General features: G+C 34.4%; 2 protein-coding genes across 2 annotated transcripts in view; one reads left to right on the top strand and one right to left on the bottom strand.

Annotated features, from left to right (window-relative positions):
- The window catches only part of LOC111051112 (neuropeptides capa receptor), a 195,385-nt gene that overhangs the window by 166,885 nt on the left and 12,063 nt on the right, over nucleotides 1-16,437 (top strand). The window contains exons 3-6 of the mRNA XM_039439464.1: nucleotides 2,947-3,163; nucleotides 8,584-8,851; nucleotides 11,913-11,932; nucleotides 15,558-15,825. Coding sequence (XP_039295398.1) covers nucleotides 2,947-3,163; nucleotides 8,584-8,851; nucleotides 11,913-11,932; nucleotides 15,558-15,825 — 773 coding nt within the window. The remainder of the gene's footprint in view (nucleotides 1-2,946; nucleotides 3,164-8,583; nucleotides 8,852-11,912; nucleotides 11,933-15,557; nucleotides 15,826-16,437) is intronic.
- LOC111051121 (putative OPA3-like protein CG13603) lies at nucleotides 4,438-6,917 on the bottom strand. The gene has a single exon (XM_022337550.2). The coding sequence runs from the start codon at nucleotides 6,099-6,101 to the stop codon at nucleotides 5,628-5,630; it is 474 nt and encodes a 157-aa protein (XP_022193242.1). The 5' UTR covers nucleotides 6,102-6,917; the 3' UTR covers nucleotides 4,438-5,627.

Raw genomic sequence — 16,437 nt, 5'->3', positions numbered from 1 at the left:
CTATTTTCCTCGTTCAACTCAACCAAAATACCTCCAATCAATTATTTTTTATTGTCAGCATTTTCCTGTGAGTTACACAGGACTCAAGTTATTGCCTAATAAACACGAACAGTGCAGGTAGTTGTTTGGAGAGAAGGAAGCAGAAGCTATATAACTACTTGATAAGTGGAAAGCTTATTAGAGCAGCAGAAGAAAATAATTATCTGTTATCACGAGTACTGGAATATTTCAATCGAGATGCTCTATTTAATATATATGAATTTTACATGAAGAAAATTCCGCATTGCAATTTTTCTTGTCGAATACCTCCTTTTAATATAGTCTGACTATCTTAGTGGCCCAATAAAGTGATTCTATAATTGAACGAGCGTTAATGAGTTCTCACTTTTGACTTACTGAATGCCAAAGTCGTTGTCCGTCTTTGTGTATGTTCTACAATAACTTAAGCAAGAATTGATCAATCAGCTTCAAATTCTGAACACGTATTCTTCGAACCTTCACACAGGTCAAGTTCGTTGGACAACAAAATAGACTCACTCCTTCGTCCTTTTTCAGGATAGAAGAATAACATTGAAAGTGCATAAGAAAAAAAATGTTATGATTCAGTCAGCTGAAGAATTCATTGAATGCAATTACTACAGTTTTTTTCATTCATTCATGATATCAGCTGAGGCTATTTGGGAGCTATCACACGCGCTGACACATAATTCCAGCTGCTTAATGATGAAAGCTGCTAGATGTTGAAGCGACAGAGTAATATTCAAATTCAAATAGGATCCCCAAAGAAACCCACTGTCAAATGATTCTTGTAAGAGAAATATTTAGCTGTTTTCATAATTTTCATCAACTCTGTATAATTAAAAGTTCATAAATTACAATACAACCGTTCTTGTGCGAGTTTCTCAACCCAAGGGGTCACTAGTTAATTTTTTTTTTTGATGATGAAATTTGTACCTATTTGTAACATAACATTTTTAGTACGTTCTGTTCACCAGCAAACTAGAACAGGAATATATTATATCATATTTATTTAGTAGGTGATTCCTGCAGAACCATTTATTTGGTTGTTGTCGTCCTTAATAGTTTAAAAATACTGCCCTAACATAACTCATTTCGGAAACTTTCAGTTGGTAAGAAGTATATGAAAATGGCATCAATGTCCGAAACATGTTGTGATTAAATAATTATTCAAAAAGGGTACTGAGATTTTTATTTTTCTTTCCATTTCTATAAAAAGTAGCCCTATACAGGAAAGAGATGAATAAGATGGCATATAACAAAGCAATTTTACTCTGTAACCTTCGACTATCACCACATGGGACTCAGCTCTGATTTTCATTAGGGTGGAGATAAGAGTTTGATTAGTTTGTACTCGGCAGCCGGTATCCTCACTTCAAACCAGAGAAAACTTATAAAGATTGTTTTATTCTATGCTTCCAACATTCGTCACACTTGTCATATGCATGCAGAGTGAGAGGGAAAGATGTGTGAAGTGACAATATTATCCCTATGTTATGAGACTCATGTTGTAACTCGTTGTTTGTACTTACACTCTTGATTATTCTTCAACCTGATTGTCGTGAAGATTGAGGAATTTGTCATACTCTGAATTTGAGTCTCGTATATTCCTCTGCTGTAGTCAGGTGGATCTCTTCTTCTTGTCTAAATTTAGCTTCAAGAGAAAAATGTCACCATTCTTCAATTGAAGAGTAATATAGACCTGTTGCTCTTAATTTACTCTGGTTCACAATGGCCTTTTCTTTGTTCTCTCTTTTCTCACTAACTAACTTTCAATATTTTTTCCACTTCCCTTTTGCTTCTTTTTTTCTCTATTTCTTTTACTACTTCTCTCAGAATTAACCATAATGTAACCTACGTATGTAATACGTAGGTTATATGTTGTTATTTATGTGGTTATAATTGATCTTATTGAATAATCAAAATTCAGTTTTATCAATTACCATTAACATTAATATTAATATTTTCTTTCTCCAAGTAGCTATAATACTTTTTTCTAGTCTGTTTTTCACATGTATCATTTTAATCATTCTCTTTTATTATTTTTCTAGTATTTATATATAATTTTTTTGTTGTAATAATTTTTAATAATGTATTTCCTGTATTCATGAGTGCGTTTGGGCTGTTATGCCTGTTGCACTCCTAGATTTTTGTAAGAATAAATAAATAAATAAATAAATATACTCTATATACCAGTGGACCAGCTCACCAAACCTCTCTTCATAAAATCCTGCCACCAAATGAGTTTAGGTGGGCTATGTTGTTGATTTGGAGCTCCTCCTTAGTTTGGAAGCTCTGTCCTCAAAGTCATGTCTCAAGTTTGGGGAAAATTTATAAGTTACTAATGGTCAAGTCAGGTTTGTAAGGTATGTGATTGAAATTCCCATTCGATTTGATTGAGAAAGCGTTTGGTTGCACAAGTACGGTGAGGCCGAGATGTCAAGGATCACCACAATTCTTGAAGTCATTTCAACTGAAGTCTTTAGTTTTCTAACTCTATTCACGCATCATTATCATCAATCACAACGTTTGATGAGTGTACTTGTATAATAATCCGTCATTGATTTATGATCAACTTTTGAAATGAAATGAAAAAAGCATAAATGAATTTTTGCTTGCATAAATGAATAATTCTACGCATCTAGCACTTGGCGGGAGGCTCAATTTATTGAGGCGGCCATGTTTCGGATTATATAACCCCACAACAATTTTATTATAATTATCACAACATAATGTTAATATAACAACAATGATAATTATTAGCGATCTGGCCACACCGATCACTGGGTGTTTGGTGGAGATGAAAAGCTCTTCAGTTTTATGAAAATCACCTCTTAGTGATATTTTTATGATAATGTGATTGGAGTTTGAAAAATAGCCGTCGCACTAACTTTTATGCGTTAATAATGATGTGTTGGTGATTTGCAGGGCTTCGAACACTTCGGTGCTGACCATAGTGGTGTTCTCGATAGAGCGCTACGTGGCGATCTGCTTCCCGCTGCGCAAAGGCAACTTCTTCCTGTCGGACCACGAGCGAATTGTGCGCGTCATCGCGTGCGTGTGGCTTGTATCGCTTGTGTTCGCCACTCCCTTCGCCGCATTCACAACCATCAACCACATCAACTACACTAACACCACATGTCAGGTAACACACAATATTACCAGATTACAGTATTCTAATTCACTTCAACATAAATATAACATAGAGAGAAGATTTGGATATTCATTTGATGAAACCTTCATTATTATTTTGTCTATGATGATACTGAAAAAAAAACAATGGGAATCTACTTTAATGAGGTGCGTCTTGACCGTGTATCTCACTGTTCCTGTATGAATACAGATGTGATGAGCATCAGCTGATGAAGAGTGAAATGCGCGTGGGTCTGTACACAGGACGAAGCTTTAAAATTTCATGTCGACAGCTCCCCCCCACAGGCAAGATATTGCCGTCAATTTCCATGAGAATGTATAAATCTATCTAAAAGTGAAAGAAATATAACTCGCTTCGCTCGCCATATCCGTCTAGCCAGAGGGCTCCTCCCTCTGGACCCCCGACTGGATCGTCCAAGAATGAGATCAGCAGGCGATCATTTTTATCATATGTTAGGACGATCCAGTCGGGGGTCCAGACTAAACGTCTGGCTAAACGGATATGGCGAGCGAAGCGAGCCTGACGGCTAGTGATATAATATTCCCAAGATTGAAGTAGCAGTGCACAATCAATTTTTCCGCGATAAATGAATTTAAATCTTCAACTTGGTGCCAACCTAACAAAGTCAACTCAACTTAATGTCAACCTGACAAAATTATTAATTATTTAGTTGCCAGTTAACAACTGTTTCGAAGAGGTACTCTATCTAGATTATAATTCTATAGTAACATATGATATGGAAATTTCAATTATAATTAAGAGATTGGGAGAAGAAGAATATACATGCTAAAAGACGAATTTTAAACCCTTAAAAACAACCCTTAGAGTTAAAATATTGCCAAAAGATTTCTTAGTGCGCCTCTAAAGGGCCAACTGAACATACCTACCAAATTTGAACTTTTTTGGTCCGGTAGATTTTTAGTTATGCGAGTGAGTGAGTCAGTCAGTCAGTGAGTGAGTGCCATTTCGCTTTTATATATATATATATAGATTTCTTCAACTAGTATATTTTTAAAAATTTTGGGGAGGTACAGTTTTGAGAAGTTCCTGTTGGTCCTCCTTCAATCATTTTAATTGATTGTGTATCACTGAATAAATGAAATTTATCCTATCAATACCTTCACCCACAAAATTTTGACTACCTTCTGTCGCATCAATGATTCCAATAACTATAATAAACTCAAGGTACAAGACACTCATAATCTCTATCAGTCACAGCTCAAAAGATTACCTTGTTTGAGAAGTCCTCAGAGATGAGTCCAAGATCTCTACATTCACAAAATATCTGAGAAATACTGTTGATGTAGAGAAAATTATGGGACTTTATTGAAAAACCTGTTGTTTGATGTTTGATTGGGGATCATACTGTAGGATAACCAATCTATCCCCTCTTTGTTATGAGTGTTAAGATGAGAAGTCGAATATGAAGAATTGAGAACTTGAAGAGAGATGAGAAAAATTTTATTACGTATAATATCTAAGAATAGATGTATGGTTGAACTGTCAAAAAATACTGATCATTGATAGCCATTTATTAATCACTGTTTATTGTGGTGCATGCGGTTACAATTTTCCCAAATTAATGAAATAAAATAAAAAAAGCATTATTGTTTTCACTCTGCATCATAGAATATGCCTATTTTCTCAATAACCCTTCTAGTGAAATCATCTTGTTGCTGTATCAATATTCTTAGGAATAAGACCAAATTGTATTTCAACCATTTCCTGCCAACTAAATTTTTGATAGTCGAACGATTTTATTGTTGTGATTAACGTATTGATTATAAAGTCCATCATGTTGAATCAGATATGCATGTCAATCAACAATTTTATAACCTTTCCCCATAAAATTTTGTAAATAAGACATGAAACTGATTGCTGCAATGTTGAATAAAATTAATGACGTTTTATTCAGAGCTGTGTTCCTATATTCGTTCTCAGCATTCAAGTAATAGGACATGAAGTTGATTTCAGTGATGTCAATTCTTGTTGTCCATTCAGAGATGTGTTTCTCTCTCCCCTCAACATTCAGGAAATGGAAAATCAAGTTTAATTGTAGTGAATTAGATCATGTTTTTGATTCAGAACTCAGAATTGAATTTCTTTCTATCCTCAACATTCATGGAATAAGACATAAAATTGATTCTAGTGATGCTGATTTAAAATGTTGTTGATTCAGAACCATGTTCTTCTCTGTCCCCAACATTTTGGAGATAGAACAAGTTGATTGTAGTGAAGTTGATTATGTTTTTTGATTCATAACTCAAAATTATTGTCTTTCTCTCTATCCTCATATGAAGTTGATTTTAGCGATGCTGATTTATATATTATGATAATATGTTGTCAATTCAGAACCATGTTCCTCTCTGCTCCAAACATTTAGGAGATGGAAAATCAAGTGGAGTTGATCATGTTGTAGATTCAGAACTATCTTCTCCAGGAGCCGACCATTTGCTCAACGCTTCTTCTTACCTTGCAGCCTTTGTACGACCTCATTCAGCTCCTGAATCTCAACGGCCTGCATTTCAAGCTGCAAATTCAGATCCCGAATAGTATCCATCAACTGGTTCATCTCCTGTTGACTAGCCTCTTTCTTATCGGCCTCTTTGCGCATCTGCTTGACATATTCGTTGGTGAGAATGGCACCCGCTATGAAGAACACAATAAACTCGCCCAAAATATCGCCGCCTAAATCTATGGCGGTGGCTTCGTTTAATCGGGCAACCGTGACTGGTTTTCCGAGATTCAGCGCGTACATTTTCATTTTGACCTCACACCAGTTATAGAACTGCGCCGGGGGCATCAGCAGGTAGGTTCTGAAGAAGGGATGCTGTTTGGCGCGTTCTTTTAAGAAATTCGCGATCGGTTTACTCACTTGTCTTAGAAGCAGGGAGCCTAATTTGGCCAATGGAAAGGCGTGGACAACCATGTTCCAATGTAGAAGATATTATGGCCTGATAATTATGTGATATAATATGATATCGTCTGAAGAATACAATTAGGAATGGTGAGGTTGTATAGGAAAACTTAGCAGTATAATTTGTAATAAAAAGATTACACAAGAAGTTCAATGCCGAATACAGATAGTATATCGTTTTGTGAAGTGTATGCACTGATTCACTCATAATTTCCATAAGCTTATCGACAAGTCCATGATATAATTCTCAACCTCTGGATGAACAGATGAACACAATAATTTTCAATACATTTCATTGATTAATACCGAACACCCTTTTGTATATTGAATGGGTGAGTATTTCTAAAAACTCATACTGGTTGATCGATAAAAACTATTTTATCACATACTGGTGGATTGATGCAATTTTTCATTACATTATGTTTAACCTAATTTTGTAAACAAAACATTAACTTAAACCTAGAAGAACCAACTGCACACTGCACATACCGATGTTATCATGTCGGTTTTTGATGTAGTAGGTATTAGATGTAGAGTTACATGAGTCTGGTTCGAAAAGTTTTATGAAGATGAATTATTAAGAAATTTAAATAATCTATAACTTTTATTTTCGAAGTACATAGGAGACAGTCAACTAGAATTTGGAATCCGATCTAAATACTAACACGTGACTGAACAGATGCTTGAATTTGTACTTGATTTGAAATTGAATCACGATCTCCTATTTACTATGAGACCTCAGTCTAGACTAGTAGTTCTGTGAACAGTGGACCTCACACAGTATTCTCATCCACAAGTACCTGATTGAAACTATAGACCTTATATGGAAATACAGCAATAGACTGGCTTCTCCACACTTCTGTGTAATCACTTGTCAGCTGATTTATGATGAATAATTCTATAGTCTGATTTTTACTCTAATTATATTGGCGTATGAAGGAGGCTCCTTTTTCTTTTTTACTTTCCTTGCCGTATTACCTTAGGTAAGGAAAGTATTGCTTTCCGAAAAAAATTAAAGTACCCCAATTTCCAAATTTCTATACGTTTCAAGGTCCTCTGAGTTCAAAAAAGTGGTTTTTGGGTATTGGTCTGTATGTGTGTGTGTGTGTATGTGCGTCTGTGTACACGATATCTAATCTCCCAATTAACGGAATGACTTGAAATTTGGAACTTAAGGTCCTTACAATATAAGGATCCGACACGAACAATTTCGATCTGATGCAATTCAAGATGGCGGCTGAAATGGTGAAAATGTTGTCAAAAACAGGGTTTTTCCTAAAATAGTCAATGATAAGCTCTATCAACTGCCACTAGTCCCACATCTGTAAAGATTTCAGGAGCTCCGCCCTATCTATGCAAAGTTTGATTTTAGATTCCCAATTATCAGGCTTTAGATACAATTCAAACAAGAAATTCCAAGTGGAAAAGATTGGGCATGAAAATCTCTTCAATTAATGTTCAGTAACATTTTCACCTAAAATTGAAAATAAGCTCGAAATTCGAGAAAATGTTATTATTTCAATTACAAACTATTGGCAAATATTGATTCTATTAAATAATCCACTATGAAGAGATAGCACACATCGTGTGTCTCCAGCGCTATTGTCCTGTCACCAGCTGGCTTGTATCTTTGAATAGTAGACTTGAGATGCGCGGGAACACTAGCGTCAGGTGATAAATTTTCATAACGGCAAGGAAAATTGTGTGAGTGCGCCACACCAGATTTTTTATAAATTATCCTTGAAATGTGAAATTTCCAAAAACCTTGTATATACGTCGACGCGCAATTGAAGAAGGAACATACCTGTCAAATTTCATGAAAATCTATTACCGCGATTCGCCGCAAATGCGCAACATAAAAACATTTAAAGATTAAGAGAAATGCCAAACCGTCGACATGAATCTTAGACCTCACTTCGCTCGGTCAAAAAAATGGCCGCCGAATGTGGTGGTCTTATAGGAATTCTCACTAAAAAAAATCACTAATCAGCTGTTAGAGAGTGTCTCAGTTTATCAAAATCTCAGTTCGTCTAGTTCCCGTATAAAATATCATTGCCAGCCACCACTTACGGATGCCATTTTTTTCGTAGGCGCAGGTCCGGTACCGGTACATTGGGAGTCCTGCTTGAATCTAGTATCTTGAATGTTGTATCATGATTCTTGAATCTTGTATTATGAAACTTGTGTCTAGTAGATTAAATCTTGTCTCCTTCAGCGTAAATCGTTTAACTTGTCTCTTGAATCTTGTGTATTTCATCTCTTATCTTGTATCGTTAGTCTTGTACCTTGAAACTTTCATACCTTAATTGTATCTTGAATCTTGTACCTTTAATCTTGTATCTTTCACCTTGAATCGTCTTGTTTGTTGTATCTTAAATCTTGTACCTTGTATCTTGATTCTTATGCCTTGAATATTTTCAATCTTGTGTCTTTTGTCTCTTATTTATCTTCAATCTCGTATTGTAAATCTTCTATCTTGATTGTTGATTGACAGGTAGCCGACTCAGCATTCTGTGCAATGCTGGACTCAAATGTGCCTCCCTGTCTGCCGATCTACGAGCTGAGCGGCCTCCTCTTCTTCCTCCTCCCCCTGCTCACCCTCATGGTGCTCTACCGCAAGATGAATGAGGCGCTCAACAACAGCCCCTTCTGGAACAGCCGCTCCACCAAAACCGGGAAAACCGGAACTGGTGTGTCGGGCGAATCGCGGCGGTTCAACAACAACAATGACCGCAATGCAGCCACCACGGTACGCATGTTGTGTAAGTTTTGCACATTCAGCATTTTTTTTCTTACAGAAATCTCAAGGCCAACCACCAAAGTTACATATGATGTGGAGCTTTGAACTGTTCAGATTGATTGATTGTTTTATCTCTGCTGATATGACAATATAATTATACTGGCTTATACACTTATATACAATAATTTACAATACAGCAAACATTATAATTTGAATAATATGAACTAAAATAATAAATATTATTGAACTGTATATGATTTGGGAATGAAAATATTCAATTCAATCCCATCTCACATAAGAGAAATTGATGGCTTGAAGGAGTTAAAAAAACACTCAGGGAATTCCTTATTGTATTGTGTCCGTACAGTTTAGCAGACTTCCTTGTTGATTAATGTTTGATTGATGTATATTATGTAGGATCTGTTGTGTTGAAATATGAGGGATGATAGATATTAGATTAAACTTTGACGTGTCATATACTGCGGGATCATTGCTCCCTTAATGCAGTTCAATAATATTGTGACGAACAAGAAAAGTAAAGTAAAGTAAAGTAATTTTTTTGTGTAGTTGAGAAGTTAATATTGTGGTAATTATTCATATTGAATGAGTCTTTTTCATTCAATAAAGTAATAATGTTTTGCACCTACATAAATTGACTAAGCTTTGAACATATCAATTTTCCATTCTTTGAAAAGAATACTCAGAATATTCTTTCCAGTAACTCTCTACCAAATTCAGAGATAAATGGTGACTAAAGTCTATTTAAAACAACCTCCGACTTGGAGGGATATGCGAAGCAGAGAAATGGAGGGAGATCAGCCAATTACAGTGATGGATTGATTCATATAGAAAGAAGCGCAGTTGCCAAGTTGACGATCATACTCAGTTGGTGCAGTGTTTTCAGAGAGGAAACTATGTATGCGTACTATAAGCTGTTGAACACTCACTAAGGACTACAGAACGCTGTCCGCACGGCAATAGCCAATATCATCACCGCTGTATCCCCACTTTTCTCTGTTCTGCATATTCCTTCAAAGTCGGAAGTAGTTTTAAATCGTCTATATATTTGTCTTCCTTCACTTTCTCATCGCAGAGGTCACGCCGATTTATCGCATGCAAGTATGTACTTTCCTTGCGATTTATCTGACGATGTAATTGCCGTGCTACCAATTTTTCCTTAAACGGTTGGAATAGCATTTAACACCTATCAAACCAAGGACAGTTGTCGGCTCCAATAAAATAGATTCTTGATAAACTGTGAATGGATCTATTGCCTATGAATGAGAAATCCAGTTTTCAGAGCAAATTAACTTATAATCTTCAGATAAAATTTCACAAAATACAGAAAGAGAAAATATCTTAAGGCTAATTATTTCAAGTAACTACGAACTAAAATACTTATCTAGTTTACAGTTGAAACACAGTGGCTATTGGCTTGGATACAGAAAAAACAAATTATCCACAAAAAAGAACACTATAAACTGTTTAAAACTCAATTTAAACATTAATAAATTCACGTAAACAGACAATAATTCAGAGCACAAAATTACACACACAACAGCCAGTCATGTTTTCAGAAGAAGAAAGAACAGGAAAAGCTACAAGCCAGAACAGAGAGACCTCAAAAATTCATTGTCCACGCTACAGACACGTCACCACAAAATTATAATTTACAAGTTTAGAATTCACATTCTACATCTGTTCTCAATAAAACTTTATTTTAAAATGTTATTTTAAATTTTTATATATATCTCGATTTAAATAAACGATTTATTAGTAATTTGTTAACCCTGCCTCGGTGACACCATGGAACAATGCAACAAACATTTACATAATAAATTCTCCGTCAAAAAGTTTATCTGTCTATTGATAACTCTGACATTTACTATAAAGTTCCATAGATCTCGAATTGAAGATCCGATTCAAATGTGAGAAGAAAAATGTAATATTACAAATACCCCCCTCTTGACATAAAAAAATTTTACTGTTTGAAAATTAAAAGAAAAAATTTACATTGACCCTAATGAAAATTATTGAAATTTAAATTGAGAACAGTAACAATTTTTTCTAGAAAAACATTACATGTCATCCAAAAATATTGGAAATTATTATAAAAATTCATCAATAGCGTTTGTTATATGTTTCCAAACAATATTTCAAAATATAGAATATCAATATTACTTTTGATTTAGCTTTATAATTTAAAGAAAAATATCTCAACAGAAAGTTTAATATGTAAAGAATAGTTTTTTGAAATTGCACATAAATTTAATAGATAGAAAATTTAATTTTTATTGCATAAAAAAATTTAGTATGTTTAATGAAAATTTATTATTATTTTTTTTTTAAATGAATTGATGAATTGTTACATTTAATTTTCACATAAAATTTCAATAAATCAAAAAATGTTCATTTCTTTCACTATTGACGCGTTGATTTTATTGATGCACATTTTGGAAAACAGTCCGTTAAGGCACTCAGTATGATTTTCAGTTAAGTGTGACTCCAGTGTGATGACGTTAGTGTTGGGCTGATCTGGATGCAGGTAGTGTTGGGCTGATACTTGTAGTTGACTGATGCATATCAAACTCGATACAGGTGACATCTCAGTTAGCATTGGCACAGATTTTGGCATTGGCATAGCTATTGGCATTGGCAGGCATCGGCGTTGATTTTGGTGTTGGCATCAGCATTGGCGCAGGCATTGGCGTAGCTATTGGCATGGTGCAGCATTGGCGCAGATTTTGGCATTGGCGCAGGCATTGACGTAGCTATTGGCATTGGCGCAGGCATTGATATCAGCACAGGCATCGGCGTTGATTTTGGTGTTGGCATCAGCATTGGCGCAGGCATTGGCGTAGCTATTGGCATTGGTGCAGCATTGGCGCAGATTTTGGCATTGGCGCAGGCATTGACGTAGCTATTGGCATTGGCGCAGGCATTGATATCAGCACAGGCATCGGCATAGATTTTGGCATTTTGGCGTAGTTATTGGTGTTGATTTTGTTGTAGGTATTAGTGTAGGCATCAGCATTGGCACGATTTTGGCATCAGCATTGGCGCAGATATTGGCTTCGGCGCAGGCATCGGCATAGATATTCGCGTTGGCATCAGCACAGGCATCGGCGTAGATTTTGGCGTAGTTATTGGGTTGACATTGGCGTATTTATTGGTGTAGGCCGCAGCGTAGATATTGGCATAGTTATGTCACACTAGTTTGAAAATCACCCAAATGTTCTTAACACTCTTCATGGCGTTCACTTGTTACTGATTTCGAGATTCACATGATAACTATTTCAATGTTAATGTCTGTGCTGTACCTGTTATCTTAAAATGCTTATAAACTAAGAAGAAAAACTTGATTAGGCTATCAATACAATCTAATACACATAAAATTATTTTTTAGTATCTATGAAATTGAAATTTGTTAACATCTTATTATACAGTCAGCAATACATAAATTGTGAAATATGGACATATCAATGATAAATTTAAAAAAAAAATATTTTCATCTATTCACTGTTCAAATATCAAAATTTTAATCCATTCTTCAAAATAGAAATATAATTTCATAACACCTGTATCATTATTAAAATTGTAAAAAAACATCAGATTATCACAACAAAATTTACTTTCAATACATATTTCAATAATTCAGACAATTGGTCTTCTATTCACAATCATTTCATAATATATCTGCATTTCATTATCATTTAATATAACATTTCATTTATAGCAAGTTCATTTCACATTTATGATTTATCATTCAGGGTTTCAAAATTATTTAGTTTTAATTTTGTTCAAAAATTGTACAAAAAGCAAATTATTTAATATTATTAATCATCGTTTGTTGGATACTATAGTTTATTTCGACTCTTCAATGTTCTAAACACAAACTACATTTCATGACAAAACTTTACTATCAATCATTAAACAAGAAACCATTCAAAATATCAATAATATTTTGCTTCAAAGGCAAACAATATTCATAAGTAATCATCATTTTGCATCTATGGCAATCAACATTATTAATCATTATTTTGCATCTATGGCAATCACATTGTTAATCAACACAAAAAATATTATCTCATTACTGCCTCTCTAAGTCATAACCTCTGTTATTCCTTCTTTAGGCAATAATGGGTTTCCATCTCAAAAAAACATCACATACCAGCAAAATTCTAATCAACAAACCCCACTAAAAATTCTACATACACTCCAGCATCCATTTCAAAAGATAATCAATCATATCAAAATTTATAGAACAAACAGTTTTAAAATTTGAAAAAAAAATATCAATTCCAAAACACTTTAGAAAAATTTTAGCCTTTAACTCATTTCAATTGATAATATAACACAACGTTTTAAATTAAACCAATTATTTTTTAAAATAATTTAAAATTTAAAGACTGTATAATAAGTACAAACATTTCAAGATTATAATACAAAGATGATCAAGATGAATAATGGGTAAATAAGTTCCCTAAAAAATACAAACAAAGAAAAAGAAAACTGGGTAAATAAATTCCCTAAAACAACACACACAAATTGATACACTTCACATAAGTGATACAGATGAAAAAATATATCACAAGCACACAATTCTTTACACTACAATGGATAGATTCTAGAAAAGTTAAGTTTTATCAACAATTTAAAGATTAGGAAAATAAGCTACTATTTAACTTCCAATATTAATTCAGAAAAATAAAAATTTAATGACTATGGACAAGATTGGTTAAGATATATATCATAGAAGAAATTTACTGAATATTACACAAAGACAGGAAAGAATCGAAAATTGAAAAGATTAAGGGCCAAGAAAATAGGCTACAGGAAAGAAAAAAGATACAATATGGACTCTTACCATACGTAGTATTTACAGTCATTGCTATTCTGAATCCCGGCATGACACAGGATTCCTAATCATTGTGTGTTGGGGAATACCCTTTCATCATGTGATTCATTGTCATCATCTTGTAAGTAAGCAACTTGAAACAACCTTTGAATACTAACACATCAATGGAGACTTTGCGTTTTGTTTTCTTCAAGAACATGATTTTATGTTCATGGGTTGATTTGTTTCAACAAAGCAGTTTTGCCTACAAAAGTTAGTCATGTTCACTTGAGAATGCATAGCATACACCTTTTCAATTCTCAGTTGAAAGTTGAACTCATCAACTTGACTCAAAGCAACATTCATTTTGTTCACATTATTCCTAACCTCCACAGAAACCTGTCTCATGTAATCATTCACTTTACTTATAGTTTTCCTAACCTTCAATGTAGCAATAGTACTTTCTTGATAGTTGACTTTCAATGAAGACAACTCCCTACCTACTTCTTTACTCAATTCTACACTTTCACTATGGTTGACTTTTTCAACAACAGTTACTAGGCCTACATTATCAGAAACTTGAATGAGTTGATCTTGTAACTTAACACTACTATCATCCTGCTTCAATTTGTTTTCATCTTCATGATTATCTTTCACTGTTTCATTTGCATTTTTCAATAGAAGGTTTATACTAGCCTGCTCTAGTCTAATGCTAGCAAATTCTTGCTTCATCTCATCAAACTCAGCATTTAACTTAGCATTTTGATTTTTAAACATTTGGTCTAACTTAGCATCTTGCTTATCAAACAGTTGTGTTAAGGCAGCTATTAGTCATCAATCTTTTTTAATATGTTTCATATGTATGCCATTTTGCTAGTCTGCACAGATAATATATTCATTAGGACTTGATCTCTCTTGAACCGATTTCCACTCAGCAACATACCATTCACAACCTATCAAGATATCTATCCTACTAATAATTTTTATAAACAGGGATTTCATAGTGTACCATTTGGGACATATTTATTTGTAATTCGGTCCCCCACAGGGGTAACATTTGCCGTGCTACCAATTTTTCCTTAAACGGTTGGAATAGCATTTAACACCTATCAACCAAGGACAGTTGTCGGCTCCAATAAAATAGATTCTTGATAAACTGTGAATGGATCTATTGCCTATGAATGAGAAATCCAGTTTTCAGAGCAAATTAACTTATAATCTTCAGATAAAATTTCACAAATACAGAAAGAGAAAATATCTTAAGGCTAATTATTTCAAGTAACTACGAACTAAAATACTTATCTAGTTTACGGTCAAAAAAAATGGCCGCCGAATGTGGTGGTCTTATAGGAATTCTCACTAAAAAAAATCACTAATCAGCTGTTAGAGAGTGTCTCAGTTTATCAAAATCTCAGTTCGTCTAGTTCCCGTATAAAATATCATTGCCAGCCACCACTTACGGCTGCCATTTTTTTCGTAGGCGCAGGTCCGGTACCGGTACATTGGAAGTCCTGCTTGAATCTAGTATCTTGAATGTTGTATCATGATTCTTGAATCTTGTATTATGAAACTTGTGTCTAGTAGATTAAATCTTGTCTCCTTCAGCGTAAATCGTTCAACTTGTCTCTTGAATCTTGTGTATTTCATCTCTTGTCTTGTATCGTTAGTCTTGTACCTTGAAACTTTCATACCTTAATTGTATCTTGTATCTTGAACCTTTAATCTTGTATCTTGAATCTTTCACCTTGAATCGTCTTGTTTGTTGTATCTTAAATCTTGTACCTTGTTTCTTGATTCTTATGCCTTGAATATTTACAATCTTGAGTATTTTGTCTCTTATTTATCTTCAATCTCGTATTGTAAATCTTCTATCTTGATTGTTGATTGACAGGTAGCCGACTCAGCATTCTGTGCAATGCTGGACTCAAATGTGCCTCCCTGTCTGCCGATCTACGAGCTGAGCGGCCTCCTCTTCTTCCTCCTCCCCCTGCTCACCCTCATGGTGCTCTACCGCAAGATGAATGAGGCGCTCAACAACAGCCCCTTCTGGAACAGCCGCTCCACCAAAACCGGGAAAACCGGAACCGGTGTGTCGGGCGAATCGCGGCGGTTCAACAACAACAATGACCGCAATGCAGCCACCACGGTACGCATGTTGTGTAAGTTTTGCACATTCAGCATTTTTTTCTTACAGAAATCTCAAGGCCAATCACCAAAATTGCATATGATGTGGAGCTTTGAACTGTTCAGATTGATTGATTGATTGTATATATATATATATATATATATATATATATATATATATATATATATATATATATGAATATGCACTCATAGGCCAATACAAAAATTAAAAAACATTCAAAGAGTCAATATAACTTGTTTGGCCTATGTAGCCGGGAGATATTGCTGTGTCTCTCTCAAATTGAGAGTTCAAAATCCAATTGATAGATTGATTTAGTGCTTTATTTATGTAGATGACAATATACCTGTATACTGGCTTATATTATTTACAATACAGCAAAGATGAACTTACATAATATAAACTTGAATAATAATATTATTGAACGACTGTATATGATTTGGAAAAAAACAATTTTGGATTACTATAAATAATATTCTTTTGCACCTAGATAAATTGGTGATACTTGAATCAATGTCCATTCTTCGAAAAAAATACTCAGCATATCCTTCCCAGTAACTCTTTACCAAATTCAGAGATAAATGGTGACTACAGTCTATTAAAACAACTTCCGACTTGGAGGGATATC

Source organism: Nilaparvata lugens, chromosome 12 (genome assembly GCF_014356525.2).
Source record: "Nilaparvata lugens isolate BPH chromosome 12, ASM1435652v1, whole genome shotgun sequence".
Classification (NCBI taxonomy): domain Eukaryota; kingdom Metazoa; phylum Arthropoda; class Insecta; order Hemiptera; family Delphacidae; genus Nilaparvata; species Nilaparvata lugens.
Note: the sequence above shows the minus strand (reverse complement) of the source record. Positions and strands in the feature narration are given on the sequence as shown.

Bases quoted from the DNA above. Each gene is read 5' to 3' on its own strand.
- LOC111051121 (XM_022337550.2), bottom strand. From the start codon at position 6,101: ATGGTTGTCCACGCCTTTCCATTGGCCAAATTAGGCTCCCTGCTTCTA.